This window comes from Styela clava, chromosome 1, assembly GCF_964204865.1.
Source record: "Styela clava chromosome 1, kaStyClav1.hap1.2, whole genome shotgun sequence".
Lineage (NCBI taxonomy): Eukaryota > Metazoa > Chordata > Ascidiacea > Stolidobranchia > Styelidae > Styela > Styela clava.
In genome coordinates, this window is record NC_135250.1 from 5,158,547 (window position 1) to 5,178,556 (window position 20,010).

At 35.7% G+C, this 20,010-nt stretch overlaps 3 protein-coding genes across 4 annotated transcripts; 2 read left to right on the forward strand and 1 right to left on the reverse strand.

Moving 5' to 3' along the window:
• Positions 1-52: 52 nt before the first annotated feature.
• On the reverse strand, positions 53-11,015 carry LOC120348402 (tyrosine-protein kinase Yes-like). Of its 2 annotated transcripts, XM_039418513.2 has the most exons (11): positions 10,869-11,009; positions 10,267-10,360; positions 9,839-9,937; positions 9,045-9,151; positions 6,779-6,928; positions 5,995-6,129; positions 5,566-5,696; positions 4,124-4,246; positions 3,203-3,488; positions 2,567-2,712; positions 53-1,624 (listed from the first exon to the last, which is right to left on the reverse strand). In XM_039418513.2, exons 1-11 carry the CDS (start codon positions 10,975-10,977, stop codon positions 1,559-1,561), a joined length of 1,446 nt encoding a protein of 481 aa, XP_039274447.2. In that variant the 5' UTR covers positions 10,978-11,009; the 3' UTR covers positions 53-1,558. The 2 variants fall into 2 exon arrangements, with proteins under 2 accessions (XP_039274447.2, XP_039274448.2); XM_039418514.2 differs by lacking the exon at positions 5,995-6,129 and having other exon boundaries at positions 10,869-11,015.
• Positions 11,016-12,322: 1,307 nt separating this feature from the next.
• On the forward strand, positions 12,323-17,587 carry LOC120343532 (retinol dehydrogenase 12-like). The gene is made up of 6 exons (XM_039412742.2): positions 12,323-12,708; positions 13,122-13,254; positions 13,776-13,885; positions 14,367-14,547; positions 15,630-15,852; positions 16,168-17,587. The coding sequence occupies exons 1-6, from the start codon at positions 12,526-12,528 to the stop codon at positions 16,307-16,309; spliced, it is 972 nt and encodes a 323-aa protein (XP_039268676.2). The 5' UTR covers positions 12,323-12,525; the 3' UTR covers positions 16,310-17,587.
• Positions 17,588-18,129: 542 nt separating this feature from the next.
• On the forward strand, positions 18,130-19,389 carry LOC120345324 (diphthine methyltransferase-like). The gene has a single exon (XM_039414732.2). The coding sequence runs from the start codon at positions 18,141-18,143 to the stop codon at positions 19,197-19,199; it is 1,059 nt and encodes a 352-aa protein (XP_039270666.2). The 5' UTR covers positions 18,130-18,140; the 3' UTR covers positions 19,200-19,389.
• Positions 19,390-20,010: the final 621 nt, after the last annotated feature.

Below are 20,010 nucleotides of genomic sequence, written 5' to 3' on the forward strand. Positions count from 1 at the left end.
ATGATAATAATAGGCGTTCATAAAGTCTTAAAACATTTTTAAATTGTAATGGGAATTTATCGATACCACGACTTTTTAAAATTGCAAAGGGAATTTATCGATACCATGTATTGTTTTGGACCTCGCAAATGTATTAAATGAAGTAAAAAAAACTTAAAGCAATTCCTGATTAAAAAACAACAAACTTGATTAAGATATATTGAGAATTGACGTCATAACGAAATTGAAAACGGATCAGTATCTCTGACTTAGATGACGTTGGGGCCATTGACCGACCAATCGCTTGAACCTATAGTAGATACCGGTAAGTTGTAAACCGCCACGATTTAGTGCAACGTTTTCCAACCGGGGAGATGCATCAGGTTAGGGTTAGGCCATAATTTCATTCCGATTTTCCTTACTTTAGTTCCATCAAGAGTTTGTGGACAGTCTGTGTTATTCAAGTGAGTATACCCCCTGCCTATAGGCTTCAGTCCATTCACACATCTTGATGTAAAGTAGGCAAACAAAATTAGTTACCTCCATATTGGAACACATACTTCTGGGGCGGCGAATTTTGTCGTTCTCGGTAAGAAGTTTTGCTTTGTACTTGCTGTAGTATTACCATAGTATTCTTTTAGTCTTAAGCATTACTATAATATTTATTTATGCCCACATTATAAACTACTTGAACTATACAAAAGCGGGAGTGCGACTTATACACAACACTGGGCACTGCGATGGGGGAATTTAACGACGAGGGTTGCGAACTACTGCTCAGCAGAATATACGACGATATAGGTAGAAATTCGCGTTCCCCTTTTTTCACCCTATCCGATTTCGAGTGGTATAATGAATCAAAATTCATAGTTTTAGCTCAAATTTAGCACTTCCATCAGGTTCTGTTTATATCACAGGAAATAACTTATTCCCCTACTAGTCAAAAAGTATTCCACACATAAATTTAATTTCGCATCCATATAAATGTCAAGATAGCCATTTTCAAATCTAACAAATTATTTTATTTTTAATTAGTTTCACGCCCACACAAAAAATTGCCAGTTGACATTTGGATTACCTGCATGTGAGGTGCTATCACGTTGACCAGGAAAATACGTTGTCACATATTGCACGAATAAGTAAAAAGTGGGGTAGCAACATAAAGCTTCGTTTCATTGGAGCAATATGCTCTCATGCATTGCGCATCGCAAGAAGAATAAGCGACATGGAAGCCTACTATACGATGCAATGGAATGCAATATATGTTAGCAGATCGTTTTACAAGGTTTCAATTTTTGTAATGTCACATCAGTTGGTTGCGAAAGGTTCATTTAAAATCACTGTAGATGGTTATTCCAATATTGCACTGTAGTTAATATACAAATAATTTTCAAATAAAAAAAATTCGGACATTCTGAAGTATGCGCACCAAGATGGCGCACAACCTGAACTCAGGTTGTGTACCAGGTTAGAGTCCAGGTTGTGCGACATCTTGGTGCGCATACTTCAGGAGTATCAAAAATTCATTAGTTCCACGGCTAGGACGTTCCAGATTTATATACGCTTTGCTATGTTCAGCTCAAGGACGTACATCATGGTTGACATAGTGATGCTCCGTTGCAATGAAAAAGTCTTCCAAAAATATCTGGAATGCAAAATTGGCCGATTATAAATATTGCCCATATCCATCACTGAGGGTACACAAATATATGCTCAAATATGTGGACACGGAGAGCAAAACCAAATGTTTCATCAATTCCGCGAAAATCATATGCTGTAGCTTATCAGTAGCCGTAAGTAATAGCCTTCTAGCAAAAAATTAAATTTTTCCCCATTAGAAATTCCAAAACAATTGGTCCAGTAGACAAAGTGATTTTTTCAAAACGGTAGGAAGAATAATAATAAATAAAGAGCTAGAATAACAAAACATAATAACTGGGTCCACTCCGTGTCCATTGTCTAACAAGAGAGGAAAGCTTAAATATGTGTACGCAAAAATTTCCCGATAAATTAAAATGAACAGCGAGAAATTGAGCGAATATCTGATCTAATAAGACTAGAAAAAAAATAAAAAATAAAATAATAGTAGTAACCTTGTGGGACAACTTCCAACTTTAATCTCAAAAATTTGAAACGATTGGTCCATCAGTTTCGAAAAAGTCGACATTTCCGCATTAGCACAATCGCTCAACTACAACAACAATTTTGCACAACGATCTATATGGCCAATTCGTGATGCTCCAGAAGTGTGTGTACCAATATGCAGGTAATTAATTTTGTTCGCCTACTTTAAAAAAATCCAGTTGTGTAGAGGGACGGAAACCTATGAGCAGGGGGTATATTCACCTCGCTAACACGGACAGTCCCCGAGCTCGTAATAGAACTGAAATAAGGAAAATCAGAATAAAATTATGGCCTAACCCTAACTTGGTAGTTGGTACACACACTACGGGAGTACCCAATTTGTGGCCAAAAAAATATATCCGACTGGGTAGATAATCGTTGGCGATCGTATTGATATCGGATAGAAGACTACACAACAACACATTGTATATGAAATGCCAAATTGGTTTATTCAGTATCGTACCTTTATATATTGAAAAGTTGGCCTTTCATCAGGTTTTTCATCCCAACATTTGAGCATGAGTTGATACAGTTTATCTGGACAATTTTTGTGTTGAGGCATTCTGTAACTGCTCGATACTTGCTCAAACACAATTTGATTAGACATTCCTGTTGTATCAAAGATAAGTCGTTCAAAAAGAGTGCAAAAGGGTTACAAACCGAAAACTTAGATTACATACCAAACCAATATTATATTATTTAAGCTCTGAAAATAGTTTCGACAGAAATAGCTGGTGGGCGGGTACCTAAACATTGATATTATTAGCCTGGACATATGGTACTCCCGAAGTATGTGAACCAAGATGACGGACACCGCAACGTAGTATGTGTACCGGGTTGGGTTCAGGCCACAATTTCAGGTACAAATACTACGGGGGTCACTTGGCTAGTCCTCGAACTCGTAATAGAACTACAATTTGGAAAATTGGACGAAATTATGGCCTAATCTGATACACATGCTACGTTCCGATGTCCGCTATATTGGTCCACATACTTCGGGAATACCGGACATATTACCTTGGTATCAATTGCAGAGCGAGAAATGGCAAACAATATATTGCTTACATTAGGAAGTATTATTTGACCAATCAAAACTAACCGGGATAAGGAATTCCTCCGTCGGTTATAATTTCCATAGTAAGTATTCCAAAACTCCATACGTCAGATTTAATCGTGAACCTTCTATGGGTAAGGCCCTCCGGAGCGGTCCACTTGAAAGGAAATTTAGAACCTTGACTTGCATTGTATTCCTTATCTTCAATGAGACGAGCCAGTCCAAAATCTCCGATTTTACAAACTAAATTGCTATCAACAAGAACATTTGCTGCTCTGAGATCACGGTGAACATACTTCTTGAATTCTATAAATTCCATGCCACACGCTACCTTAATGCATAATTGTACACGAATATGAATCATATAAAATGTTTTGCTAAATTACATTTGTGAATATTTGAGATTGTTGTTTTCCGCTTTTTTTCGATACTGGACCAATGAATTTTGAAATTCCAGTGGAACTATTACTTTTATTTTTAATTTTTTTTAACTCTATGGGACTGATATTTTGCCCATAATTTTGCTGGTTCAATTTAATAGGAATAGGAACTTGGTTTTTATTTTCGATCTTCGATAAGCATCACGATTTAAACAAGATTTCTCGTCATCTGTGATGTAAGAAAGTATTCCCTCATTCACCAAAATAGTGAATAGCGGCAATTCAAAATTTTCTTTATTTGAAGCTTTAATAATTCCAAGACTAGCTCAATACATAATATATATTTAGATGCGGGCGCTCCAGAAGTGCGTGTACCAATATGGAGGTAACTAATTTTGTTTGCTAACTTCACATCAAGCTATGCAAAGGGACTGAAACCTATGGGCCAGGCCCAAGGGAGAATATTTACTTGGATAACACAAATAGTCAAACTAAATTAAGGAAAATTTAAATAAAATTATGGTCTATCTCCAACCTGGTACATACACTACAGGAGTACCTAACATTTAGCTTCGAGATATCTTACTTGTGTTGCAATGTCGATGTAATCTTTCATGTCGCGAATATCTAATTTACTTTCACGCAAACAATCCAGAAGACTCCCCAATGACATAAATTCTGTTACGATATACATGGGTTCCTCATAAACCTTAAAATAATAGAAATAAATTGGCGCTCCAAAAGTGTGTGTACCAATATGAAGGTAAGTAATTTTGTTCACCTACTTTACATCAAGTTATGTAAAGAGACTGATACCTATGGACAGGGGGTATATTTTACTTGGCTAACACAGACAGACAGTCCCCATAATGAAATTAAATTGAGTAAATAAAATTAGGGCCTAACCCTAACCTGGTACACACACTACGGGAGTAACAATTAATCTTCTGAAAAATATTGTATAATATGAAATATGTGACGTTTCTTATTGGACATGTTGTTGTTGGGAAAAATCCTTTCTCAGCAATTAATGATTACTCGATTTCAAATCTTCCATATATCTAACGATGTAAGTTGTTAGAAGGCTATATAACTTTTTAATTGTACTTGAATGTAATAAGAAACCCTAATATTTGGCTATTTTATACAGGCGTGCAACCTTTAATACAGAAGGGCCAGTTACAAACAACTGTATAAAACCGCAGACAGCACCTTCGTTTAACATAGGCTTTCTAGTAGTTGCAGACATAAAAGTTTTGGTTATTAATCTTGTGACTTGCGTCGTTCGCTATGCACAAGCTCAGATATAGGCATTGCAACGCAAAGGAATTGGAATTATTCCCACATTATGGTTTACATTAAATAAAAACTCGTTCGGCAGACCGCATACCATTCAAAAGCGGCGCTTCTCCGCGGGTCGCACAAGTTTTCCTTGTGGGCCGCATTTGGCCCGCGGGCTGCAGATTGCACACCCCCGATTTAAGATATATTCCAATCGCATTTTTGCCATTGTGTGGTCAAAAGCGCACCAAAGTCAAGCAATAATAAACATGTTTTTAAGCTATTTAATAAAGCAGGACATTGGAAAATATCAAACACAGCAGTGTTCTTGGCTTAGCTTAGGTGAAGTCACGCGGCACGCCACTGATGAAAAACAAATATTCATATTGAAATGATGGATATATGAAAGAAAATAAATTTTATGTAAAAATGATCGTTTTGTTTTGTATTGGTAAATCAATTTTGCGGCCATAGAAGCAGTACATGCCGTTCAGTATTTGCGCATATCTTTGGATTGCGAAATTAATTATTTCCAAAGTTTGGGTCGTTGGGAGAAAGGTCGACAACCAATGTCTCAAAAATGTCGTGTTCCATTTGCCCTACTCGCTCTACTTGCCCCACATGTCCCATGGGACAAGTCCCGCATTAAATGGGTCGAGTGGGAAATGACATTTTTGAGATCACGTCGGGCACCACTGAGCTACAATAAAGCCAATAAAGGTTTCAATGTGGCAAGCCATTTCCTACCACAGCGTATAAATTGAGTAGGTTCCAATGTCGTAATTCCTTCATAACCTCGGCTTCTTGTCTGAACTTTTCAGGCTCCATTGATCCCTTTTTTAACATTTTCACAGCGACAATACTGCCTTGGAAGTTGCCTGAAACATCAGCACAAATAGACCAAATCTGTGGTGGGTTGAACTTCAATTAAATTGGCGCCCAGAAGTATGTGTATCCAATATGTAGGTAACTAATTTTTATTCGCCTACTTTACATCAAGTTGCGTAAAGGGAATGAAACCTGCGAGCAATGGGTATATATATTCACTTGGCTAACCCAGACGGTCCCGAACTCTTAATAGAAAAAAATAAGGAAAATCTAAATAAAATCATGGCCTAGCCCTAACCTGGTACACATACTACGGGAGTACAATTAAATCATTTATATTTTTCTCACTTTCCCACACTTCACCAAAGCTTCCATTTCCAATCTTACGAATACGCTTTATTTCGTTGTGTTTAATAGTCCAAGTATCGGTGGATGATAGCTGGCAAATGCGGGAGAGTTTGCAGCAAAGCGCTCCTTTGTTTTCTACATGAAAATAATTGTAGTGCAAGTTCACATTGCGTTTTATTAACATCATAAAAATAAAAGTAGTATTACCCTGAACATGAGAATGTGGCCAGGAAAATATTTCACGAGGATACTGGATTGTATATCAATTCGGAAAGGCCGGAATACGGACATTTTATGGCGATTCCGCCGATTCGGTATCATTCGACGCGCGGGGATTAACACCAAATCTAACGCTATTTCATATTTGTACAGACTTACATGAAAGTAGGTCAGGCGGCTAAATTGAAATTCAAAATTGGGCTTTTCGTCGGGTCACCAAACGAGATGTACGAGGCGATTACTGTACTCCTTGCCGCCGCAGGGTGGTTGAGGTAAGCGCTGGTCGGTTACGGCTTCCTTTATCATCAAGCCCATGGATCTGAAACTGGCTTAACTACTCCCATATTCGATATGGACTGGTAATTGGACGAGAGGTCGTGATACGCCATATGATTAAGTCGTCACTTTTCCTCTCCCCCGGGATAACTATGTAAGTCCTATCCTACTTTAAGATAGAAGGAAATGAGATACCGGTAACTGTGGCCTAGGCCCCTCTTCGTGAAGCATTGTGAATTTCACTTCATCCCTTTGCTATAGTGAAATCGAAACTTTGAGCAGTGTTTACCTGTATAGTAGTGGACTAATTGCTTCAGTGTATCAAATTCCAAACTCTTGCTTATGCATACTTTTCCGTTGTCGCGTTTGTGAATTCGATAATGCCTAACGTTACTCTCCGCCGTCGAATGTAGATCCAGAACGGAAAGCGAGTAAAGTGCTGTAAAATATTGGTTTGAAAAATTAAAGCATTTTACTTTGCGTTTAAATGACACCGTCCGCACTCCTACCATGTTTCCCCCAAAATAAGACCTAGCCTGAATTTTAAAAAATATTATAGTATAAGCCCTATCCTTAAAATAAGACTTGGTAAATTACGCGAATTTTTTTTGTGACATAGTCGATAGCAAGAAATCTCACTTACACGTTTTAAATGACTAATAATCTAGGTTTTGCAGTTATTTTGAATAAAAAACTGTTATTCACAAGTAAACGGCTATTGGTTTTCATATTTTGTATATTTGAAAATTTTGTAATTCTCTACTTTTTAATTTTGTTTTTGATAAATGAAAATATAAGACATCCCCCGAAAATAGGCCCGAGTGTTATTTATCGGAAGAAAGTTGAAATAAGACCATGTCTTATTTTCGGGGAAACACGGTAGTTGCAGTAATCAAAAATGAGCACTGATAATGATGTGGTGGACTACAGGCTGAACTCGGCTGTTTTGAATGGTAGGTGGTTAAATATCTCGAATGAAAATAATGGTTGTGAAACAAGTCTGCAAACGCAAACTCACGAAAACACTTTCAAAGTAAGCATCGAAATTTTTGAATGGAAATGTAAGGGAATATGTTTTACGGGGTCGGGCTCCAGGTAGCTATCCATTTTATAGTTAAAATGAAAAATCTCGCAAAGGGTAAGTATATCAGTTTTAGCCATTCGGGTGAATGTCTCAAACTGAACATAATAAAGACGCAAACAGTGATATCGTGAACATGTAAGTCGGAAAATTACCTACCGGAACCATGAATAATATTGAAAGTAATAATTAACCAAGTGTTACGACAACATAAGATAAAGTAAGCCATAATGTCGTCGATATCACATTGATATATATATTTATATATACTGTATTATTGAGCTCTGACTATACATGCATTTCACTGGGTAAAATATTATTCGAACCTATTTATGGAGAATCGCTAGTGAAAGTGGGCATGAAACTTTATGTAACATTCAAACATTCATTTGGTAATTAGTAAAATATGGGGATGGGCATTTTCGAATACCTTGTGATTTCAAAATTGAATCGAATAATTTTTTCGAATCGAATCTCGAATACTTGAAAATATATATTTATAAGCGACTTTTTTATAGTAATTGGTCTTTTTAACAAATGAATTACTGAAGACAGAATACATCACTCAGATAGATTACTGAGCGTTCACACGCAATAATAAAAACATTTTAAAAATAACTCACTATAGAGAATAGTCATATGTTAGAATTGCGTTGAAAAATTCTGACTTCAATGAACAAAAAATGAGGAATTCACCTAGTCCTAGATCATTGGCGGAAAGAAAAAAAACAAGATGGCGGCGATACGAAATTTAGCTTTGAACCGATTCGAATAATTTACTATTCGATTCGAAATGCCCAGCCCTAGTAAAATAGTACACCTGTCACTAAAGCCTGTCACAAGTTTAGTTCTAGCTTTGTAACATTTGGAAAGTTTGTTAGCATTGACGCTGCTGAGTTTAAAATATAGTTTTGTAGGTACGAAATCTATATTCTTTGCTATTGAATAACTTATTAAACTCTTGCAAGCCGGGGGTTCTACAACTTCTGGTGTTATGGAGCCCGTGAAAAGATTGACTATTATAACGGAGCCTCAAAATAAATTGATAAAATTATATATTGGAACTTATAGATAATGTCACTTCTGAATTACCGTCTTGTTACCACATTTCGACGCTACCATTGCCAAGTCCTATTTATCCCGATAATGCTTCATTAGTAGACAGTTGAAAAATTGACAAACTCGATATTTTAACTAAACAAATAGGTCGCGGAGACCATGTTTTGTTACGGAGCTGGGGACTCCGTATGGAGCATTTTGGAACCTTTGATATAAGCGAGGACAGCAGAAAACAAATGCTGCATCAACAGAAGCCGAGACTCGAATGTATTATCGTAAACAAATTCACACAACTACAGATCACGTAATCAAGCACGCAATTACAGTATTAACAGAAGGAAGCATAATGATCATTACATTACCAATCAGGCGCTTGATGAACTATCAACTAGCAATATTTGAAGGATAGAATTACCTTGGCCAGAATTGCCATGTCGCACAAGAAAACTTCCTGTAACATTGTCCCTTCCGTTCAGTAAAAGTTCTATTGCTTCATCCCGACTAACTTTGTCGAAAAACCATCTGTGATATTTATATTAGGAGTTAGATGAATAGATAAAAAAAAAATTAAAAATATGACTCTAGAAATACTCACAGAAGGAAAGATGCAAAATAACACGAGAAAGCCCTAATAACGCAGTAAACCTCACTTTAATATGATACGAGAAAATTTTGTCAATACGAATTCACTAGCTTCATTCCAAATGTTCAGCGATAACAACCAGAATTTCTGATTCTCATACATACTCTCTCTCTCTCTCTAGCCTACTTGTAATGGAGAAGGTCATTAAAATTGCGGTTGAGATTGTATTTAACCATCACTATTGCTAATTGTTGTTTTATTTATATACAATATGAATGCAGTGGCGTATCTAGGGTGTGGCAGCCATGGCTCGTGTCCTGGGCGCTATTTGCACATGGGGCGCAAAAAGAGCGAGAAGTTTCAACCGTGAAATGTTTTAATAAAATTGTTTTAAATAGGTATTAGGTAATAGCTAGAATTTGAATTTTTACTAAAATAATAACGTATGCATCTCAATTTAACAACAGTCGTTAATAATTGTCATTCAACGATCAAGAGCACATTTTCAAATCTTGCCTTGGGCGCAGTTTTACGTAGATACGCCACTGTATGTATGTGTGAAACTAAGACTTGGCCTTGGAAGAAGAAACGGGATTTGGGGGCATATGTAACAGATAAACCCTTACTCTTCCTTTTCCACCGGTGATTCAGGTTCGATAAAGTTGTTTGGGATGTATCCTACTTTCAAAGTTTTAAGAGATTTAGCTTTCCACCAATGTTGACAACTGTTATAGAAATATCACACATTAGCATAAATTTCATATGAAATCACATAAGCAACTCTTTAAGTTGTAATTCCTAATGATAACGTTGCTTAATTTGGAGTCAACTACTGTAGCCAACATCTCTTTCAATGGTGGCTAGGGATTTGATATTGTAGTGTAGTCTATCGCCCGATTCGCTTTGAAGTCAGAGCGATCGTACAGTGATAGTTCCAAACTCCACAGAATAGGAGTATGATTTTCAACTTGAACATGCGGAGAATCGTATTCATATATTAAACTCGCACAAAATAATTTCAATTTTCGATTTAAATAAGAAATCGAAGGCGTACTTTTTGTTAATAATTGTAAACACTTCACCCTCTGCAAACGGTAAATCATCATCAGTTTTGCCAGGAAAATCACGGATTGCAACGTACAGTTCTTCTGCAAATAGTTATGACTAGTTTATTTGGGACGAAATGAAAACTACTGAGCCCTCTCTTTCTAGAATAGAATCCAGTGGTCCACATCTTATTCTTTAGGCGACCAAAATTTTGTAAAATGTCGCGGCCCAAGCCTCAAATACTATATGGCGTATAGTACGTTTATTGTCGCAAAATAAAATGAATAATATGAAGCAATCGTTCTTACATAACATTTATTTCCCGAGAAATTACCCCAAAGTGAGGAAACTTCGCTAGTTTGCCATCAGCGAGTGCCGTGGCGTGGTTTCAATTGAGCAAAATAAATCTTTCTAAATAGAAAATAAGTAATAAATTCAATAAAGAATAAAATTAGTAGGTTTTAGATTTTTATTGAAAAAACAAGCAACCCAAAATTTTTTTAGGCAATCCAATTTTGGGTCGCGACCCATAGGTTCAGAAACACGTTAGAGAATTACGTAAATTAACGATCACAGATTTCACTTGAAAAATTATGATGAAAACCATACCTCCTGATGTAGAATATGTATCTGCCGAAGAATGTGGTCGGACCCTTGATTCAGCCGGCCTGGTGGTATCGTCTGAGTTATTACTTTTGTGCTTCTTTCTCTTATACATATTCTTTCTTATTTTTATCCGATTTTATCGCGATTGGCTTTTTGTATATCAAAGTTCAGATTAAAAATATCTTAACTAAAGATACTTTAATAGTATCTAAACTATAGATAGTTTAAGTGTAGCCTAACCCTAAAATAAATGCGTAAAATTAATTATTTACTATCATAGATTATATATCTTATCAGTAAATAAAAAACATAAAAAAGTCAATCCGGAACTCGGGTAATCTGACACATTCCTACAGCATAGCCTACAATGGAATTTTGAGGAAATCATTGACGAAGAATCATTTTAAAGCGAGATTGCGGGGAAACTAAGATGAACATATTTTTGCTTCTTTGAGGTGTTATAAAATCTGATACTTTGTCGGACACCCACCATGTCACATCTCCAACCCGAACGTGAATGATTCTTCAAAATATCACTCACTTGTATGGTATTGGTCGGGATGTAAAGCTGGTGACTGGTGTTGCCCATGAATTTTACCTACGGTATTGTTAAAGAGTAAAGTGGATTAAATCATGATTACATCTCAATGCCTATATTGTCTCCATTTTTAAATCGATATTACCCTTTCAAATTTAGTAAAAAAAACTTTACAATCTTTTTATTTCCCCATTTTTCTGCAAAGACATTCGTGAGCTTCGTGAAAGCGGCTCGTGACCCAGCAGTTCTAGACCAATGTTACATGAACGGTGTATACACAATAACACTAACTACTATAGCACATTGCACAAATTCCTAAACCAGGCAATGTTTATCTAGTTGAGCTACTGTCAAACGGGAACTAGTACTACTCTGTCATTTCAATTTTACCTGATCGGTTAAGCAAAGTTTGTCAAATAAAAACGTATTGTTGACAGAGTGTATATTCACTGCCGATCGTATACACCCAACAATATTTAATTTACAAATGAACGGTTCTGTTTGACGTCGCCGTGTGCACAACTTATTTATAGGCGTTACCTTACAGGCTATTCTTCCGTTAGTATATTTTTCGTAAAATATATATTATATTTTAACGTATTAGATATATGCCAGCTTCGCTTTGCTAGGCAAAGGCAACAAACACTGAATAGAAGCCATGTTTCTTACTGATTTCTGATTTCTTGCATGTGGACTTGGGTTGTGTCACGCTAGTTCAAATAGAACATAAGCATTGAGTTGTAAAATCTACTCACATAATAAGATTAACGACCAGAAAACATGTGAGCTTGAGCTGAGCCCCAAATATTTTAACAACTTTTATTCCAAGATTTACGACCCAAATATAATTTGTCCGACAACATGTTGCGCAACATTAAAATGCGTTGCCTGTGACGCGCTGGCTGTGTTTTTACCATCACGGAACTGATAGTACTGTAGTATGCCATACTCTGGTTTGGTACCGGTGGCGTTAAACTTAGTTAGAAATAGACAAACTACAGAACTAGGAAAGCGATAGTATTTCATTTATATTTCCGTATTAGTTATTAGCTTATACATTCTTCCGTCCTGCAGTTAGTAGAGTAATTTCTGTATTACAGTAATAGACTCATTTATCTCAATATGCCTGCTACAGTACACCGCGGAATGGTGAATAAAAATATTCACATGGATGGTAAAACAGTTTTAATTACTGGAGCAAACACTGGAATTGGTTTGGCAACTGCTATTGATATGGCCAATCGTAACGCCAGAGTTATTATGGCTTGTCGAGATATGGAAAAGGGAAATGCAGCAAAAGAAAAAGTAATAAATGTTTCAATAAATTTCAGAAACCTTTATGAAATAATATCAGCATATGATCAACAATTTCCGTATCATAAAGAATTCAATAGTCATTACATTTATGTCTTTTTTTTTTTTCAAATGCAGAAATGGCTGAAGAAAAATTTGAACCATCTTGAATTGTAAAAATTAACCCTTAAAAGGATGTTCTTTTAAAATTATAGGCATCAAAGATTAAATTTCAGCTCAATACAACAATCACATTTAAATTAAAATTTATTCTCATTTTGATTTCCTTAATTAACACTGTAAAATAAATAAATGTATTTCTGCATTTGGACTTCAAAGTCATCGCTTGCAGAAACGCTCTAACGAATCTATTCTTCAAGGCCAGGATTCAGTGTGTTTCTTATTCCCTGTTTCATTTATTTCAGGTTATTCAAGAAACTGGTTCAAATGATGTTATTTTGAAAGAACTTGATCTTGCTTCATTTGAATCCATCAGAGAAATTGCCGCTGATATCAATGAAAATGAGCCGAAACTGCATGTTCTCATAAACAATGCAGGTTGGTAAAAACTGCATGTTAAATGCAGCACTGTGGGGTATGGGAAAATAAGGACTAAATGATTCGCACCGTTTTGTTAACCACTCTGACTCTTGTTTGTTTTTATCTCCTGCTACCAGATTCAGAAAAATTTTGACTATGACTTCAGTTAATTAGGATAAGATTTTCATATTTATCCCGGGGGAGAGAAAAGCCAATAGGACTGTTTAATCATATGTGGTACCACGTCCTCTTGTCCAGGTAACAGTTCATGTCGGATATGGGAGTCCAGCAATCCTCTCGCACATAATTTTTACCTGATAGGATTCGAACCTGCGAACTCACGCAGGGTAATCGGAGTGAGTAGGTGAGCGTATTTCTAACGCTTGGAATGATGCGCCACACTGCCGAGCCTTGACTTTTAAATTACCTGTAGTACGGAGTTACAGTTTAAATTTCCCCTTGCTCTACAGCCTTGGGTACTTGTATGTTTAATTTTATAGCATTTTAGGAATTCTTACCATTCTAATTTTCTAACACAGGTGTGATGATGTGCCCTCCGATGAAAACAAAAGATGGTTTTGAGATGCAGTTTGGTGTGAATCATCTTGGGCACTTTTTGCTGACTAATTTATTAGTCGAGTTATTAAAGGTGATTGTACTATTAATTATCTCATCAATATACAGTTATATAACCTCATTGCCTATTGAAACTAACCAGTACATTCAGTTTGAGTTCCTTCAAGAATACCCAGTAGGCTATTTAAACCTTGATGAAGAAAGCCAATAAGACAGTTTAATCATATGGAAAACCGAGGCCTCTACATGCTGTTACTAGACATGTGTCGATCGGTAAAATATTTGATTAGTCATTCCTTTCAGATGCATGGACATGATGCTAGAAGAAGTATTAAACTGTACTTCGATTTAGTTATGATTTTATTTATGTTTTGTGTTTAATATTCAATGAATTCGATTCCACATACTAATTAAATTTTATGTTTTGGATTTTAATTTTGCTTTGCAAAAATATTTGAGATTTCGGTCTGCTTCGTTACTTTTTGTGCAATGAATTAATATGAAGTAGCTATTAATATGCATATCCATTTTTGAGTCAGTTTTGTTAATTACAGAAAAGTGCCCCAAGTCGTGTTGTCACAGTGTCATCAACTGCTCATTACAAAATGTACGGATGGGGAAAAATACATTGGGACGATCTTAATTTTGAAAAGAAATATGACGCACAAAAAGCCTATGGACAGAGTAAATTGATGAATGTTCTGTTTTCAAGGGAACTTTCTAAACGTCTTCACGGTTAGTGAACAATGTAAAAAATTGTTGCATATGAATTTAGCGATACAATAAAGTGGAATAATGGATTTCCAAACGAGCCATTTTATCACTTGACTATAATAATTTACTCTTTATCCGAACTATCTGAAATCGACTCAATATTCAAGAAAATTTTAGCTCCAGACCCCAACTCCTAGGAACCCAATTTTGACCGAAAAAAGTGTCACATATATTGAGGATACTAGAAAAAATATAATTAAGATCACACAACTATACAACACATCTTAGATTTGATGCTATTTAAAATCTTATGTATGATTGACATATATTAGGAACCGTTACTTTAGCAGCAAGGGTGGGTGAGAATTCAAATCTTGAGTCTGAGTTTGCCATGTTTTCACCAATGTCAGAGCCAAAGTCAAAATTTTTAAGTTTCCATGAGTCTGAATTTCAGGCTAGTAATGGTGGCTATGGAAGGTAAATTTTTGACTGAACAAATAAAGTTGAACTAGGCCAGGGGTGTGCAACCTACAGGCCAAATGCGGCCTTGTGGAAAAATTGTGCATCCTGCAGAGAAGTGCCAACTTTGGATGATGTGTGGCCCGCAAAACGAGTTTTTAATTTAATTTGGTAATTCCATTTCCTTTGCGTTTCGAGGCCTATACCTGAGTACAATCCATTATCTATGCCTATGACTTGTGCAAGTAACGCATGTCACAAGATTAATAGCCAAAATTTTTATACCTGCAAGTACCAGAAAGTCTGTGTTAAATAAAGGTGCGGCCCATGGTTTTGCCCAGTTATTTGTATCTGGCCCTCCTGTATTAAATGTTGCACACCCATGAACTAGGCATTTCCAAGATACAATTGAAGAAGGCTTTTAACCCCAAATTGTCTGTTGAGAATGTTCAGTCAACTTTTAAGTTTAGGCTTCGATTATCACAAGCAAAAATATAATATCCCAGCTCTGAAAAACATTTTTCACTACTGACTCCAGTGAATTAGTAAATACGACTCGAGCTGTCAATAAAAACATCTTAAACCCTGTCTCCAGTCATCACAGCTGTTCTATACTTATCCTTATATTATTTCTACTAATTCAGGTACGGCAGTAACGACGTATGCACTAGAACCTGGAGTAGTTGACACTGAACTTGTTCGCCACTATGGAAAGAATGAGAATCCTTCTTTATGGGACAAACTTTTCAACTCACTAAATTATCTGCCACTAAAGTTTCTATTTAGAACTCCTGAACAGGGTGCTCAGACACAGATATATTGTGCTGTCGCACATGAGTTGAACGAAGTTTCTGGGAAATATTATGCGTGAGTGTGAATTCATTATTCATAGTCCATGCTTCTGAAAACAAATAACTAACTAATCCCATACCCGACATGGAATGGTAACCGGACGAGAGGCCGTGGTTCGCTATATATGGTTAAGCCATGTTATCGACTTTCCTTCCCCCCGGGATAAATGTGTATATCCTATCCTTTCCTATATTCATACTAAAATATACAGTTTATATTTGTTTATACCAATTCACAGCATGAAATTGCTACAATGCTATATTTCATTAAGCTAATGTAATGATTTTTTGGCAATTCACAAAAGTAAGTTATATAAATTTCCTCTTTCAGTTCCTGCAAACAAACTGCTGAGTCATGGGATGCACAAAATGATGAATATGCAAAACGTCTCTGGAAAATAAGTGAAGAATTGACTGGTTTAGCAGAAGAGTCGAATAGCCCAAGCCATAAACTGTTATCTCAAAAATTTTGATCAATTGTAGAGTGATTGTGAGGGCAATGCTTGAATACAATATGTTATATTAGTTCCTGATATTGTAATTTGTATATTTCAGTTCATTCCACCTGTTTCTAATTTCTTCATTCTATATTTTTTTTATCAGAGTGGATGTTTTCCCGACCTTTTACCCCAGAGAAATTTTTCCTATACTTCACCATTGCTCTTGATGATTGGCCAATGTTACTGAAATAAACAAGGAAGTCTATGATCAAGGAAACATCCACTATACAGAAAACTGTAGAAATTGATAACACAATCATACCCTAATTTGCGCTGTGCTATGTAATTGTCGCCTTGTTATAAAAATATGTTTCATTCTTATGTTATTACATTCAATTTCTTTAATATATTTCATAATAATTATGTACAAATTATAGCACTTACTATTACAATCATACATACTTTAATTTGCACTGTAATTTTTTTATTAATTAATAAATATGCACAATTTTATGATGAATTGTTGTACATTGTGTTTTATATTGTCTTCAATCCTAACTTGGATGTTCATATGTAATATAATAAAATCGTTATTTACTGATTACTGTGTTCAACTTTTTTAACTTCAATTTTTGAGTTGAATTTATCAATGGTAAATTTACCCCCTGGGGATTAGTTTGAATTGCAATGGCCCATGGGCAGTGATGGGGTTCGAAATTTTAGGAAAGGGTTCGCACTAACCCTTTCAGAGCCCCACCGTTGCCCCGTGGGTAAATTTTGCAAGAAAGATATTCACTTTTTTACTTGCTACAAGAATTGGAAACTGGTCCTCTGTTGAGTAATATATACTATATGAGGTCTGTTTGTTACTATTTAATAAAAAATCAGCATTGTTGTATGCTTTAATTATAATCAATTTAATTGTAATTAACTCAACACAATCAATTATAAGCGTCCAAAGCTCTGTCAAATCATTATGGGTATTATGTAAAAGTAAAAAATTTGGTGAATTTTACTTTACTAGAGAATGAAAGCTATTATATGCTATTATGCATAAATTAAGCAATAAACAGAGTAACAGAAATGTTGAATGATCATCATATGTTTTTTTTTTACATATCGTTCTGTAAAACGTAACTTTAGTGAAAACACTGTTTGCTTTATTATAATACTTGAGTGACAAAAAAAAGTTTCAGCTTCTAATTGTAAGCAAATTATTTGTATCAACTGTGCAAGTTCTGTTAAAAAATTTACAATATACATGTTTTTCTTATGGGTTTTTGGTGAGTGAAGTTATAGCTTTATTTTGAAGTACCATGTTTATCCACTGATTGTGTTTGTGTACTGTGCTACATATTAATAGAGACTGAATTATATATACAAGATATTTTAGAACAGTGCTTCTCAAACAGCAGGGCGCGCCCCACAAAAGGGCGTAGACAATTTTTTGAGAGGGCGTAAAGCTAATTAAAAATATTTATTAGATTGGATCTTGTCGGCCTTATTTTGGATATTAACACTTTTTATTGTTTAGAGATTGCGATTCCATCCACGTATTTGAAACTTGTTTTTTTATAAAGAAAACGTAATTTCGCCTTACTATCTGTTATTTGTAGCTTATTGTTAGCTAGTTATTTTTAAGCTGAGGCGTGAGACTTGACGAATTCTAAAAAAGAGGCACATGACTTAATAAGTTTGAGAACCACTGGTTTAGAAGAACATTGAATTGCTAGATTTAAAATATGAATGTATTTGATTCATTTTAACATCTAATCACTGAATAACCGTTTTTTAAATCAATCCGAATGTACATATTAATAAAATGCTCGATTTGTTTTGCCAGGTGTGTGTATCTTTAAGTTAAATGGCTGAAAAAGATTCGAATAAAATTTATGCCAAGGAGGTTTATTGTGAAACATTGACTGAATGCCCAGACTCTGTGGAATGGTGTCCCTCCGATGGATACAAAAATATAGTAGCTTGCGGAACTTATCAACTTTTGAAGCAAGAGAAAGAAGGATTACCAGGTCATCTTATGAACCGTAAAGGCAGTATTGCATTGTTCTCTCAAAATGATTTGGGAATGAAAAAGTGCTTCAAAGTTGAAACAGATGCAATCTTAGACTTGAAATGGAATGGTAATTGTGTTGACGAGACAATGCTATGTGCAGCGGATGCCAAAGGCTTTGTAAAGTTGTATTCATTAGATAAAATTACAGAGTCTTGTAATGATGTAAAACTGACGGAGGTTGTTGCTTCTAAAGTTACAAATGAAGGCCTTCTTTTATCACTAGACTGGGGACTGGAAGCTAAAATATGCACTAGTGATTCAAATGGATGTTTGTCCATCATAGATTCATGCAATAATGAAGTAGTAAAGGAGTCTCAATGGAAAGCTCATGATTTTGAAGCTTGGATATGCGCTTATAATACATGGGACGGTAATGTAGTATATTCCGGCGGAGACGACTGTAAATTTTGTAGTTGGGACGTGAGAGATCCATCAAAATATATTTTCAAAAATTCAGCGCATCAAGCTGGTGTTTGTAGTATACAATGTAACTCCAAATCAGATCACATCCTCGCTACAGGTAGTTACGACGAATGCGTCAGGTTTTGGGATACGAGATGTATTCGACGCCAACCTATGTCTGAGATGTTTGTAGGCGGTGGTGTATGGAGACTGAAATGGCATCCGTATGATTGTGATCGATTGCTAACTGCATGTATGTTTAATGGCTTCAAAGTTATTTCTTATGAAAATGGTTCTCCCAATATAATAACTTCGTTTACTACGAATGATGGCTCTCTAGCATATGGAGTGGATTGGTCACAAGGAGACACAGAGAAAAATACCGATTACATTGCAGGATGCACTTTTTATGACTGCAAATTAGGATTGTGGAAATTGTCTGAGAGATGAAGAAACAACAAGAAGATGAAAAATGAGAGATTCTGTTAGTCGGGGAAAGAAAACCTTGGCAGAGATGGAGGAGAATCAATTTCAAAGGAGAGGAGATATGTTGTGCCAGTGATAGATTTTCAAAGATATGTGTTGCCACGGTCGTTAGAATGACGTCATTTCAGTCTGAAATTTGTCTGGATCAGGGTTTCTCCAACTGGCCACTCAAGCCCTAAAGAGGGCCACGAGCAAAGACTGTCACCGGCAGGCACCATTTGCAATGACCACATTAATTCTCATTTAGGTAAATTATATGTGATTTGTTTCATTATTTATTAAACGGGGTGAATAAACTACCTGATGGAAACCGGTAAAAATGAAACGTGTTTTTGTTTTAGGAGCATATGGCCATGAAATGTTGAGAGCTTTTGGAAGTGGGTCATGGATTGTGGAAATTTGAGAATAATAGGTTAGGTGTGTCAGTCCCGTACAAACTAGATAGCAATTGATAGCAGCTCATGTTTTATCATAAAACAAGCCCACCCGCAAAAAAAGCCCCATTTAAACCATACAAGTGTGTGATAGAATAAGAAAATAAGGTGGTGGGCCTACGTATCAAACAAAAGCAGAGCAATATAAATACCTAAATAACCTTAAGTGATGATGTATAGTTCACTAGCTGCACCCACACCAAAAATAAATTGTTTCGAGTGATGTCATTCTGCTTGTGTCATGACAAAGTTGGAAATGACTTACGTTATCATAAATTGTTGGAACTCAGTTGCTTAGTGATTATAATCATCAAAACTTCAAGTAAGGCAAAAAACGGAGT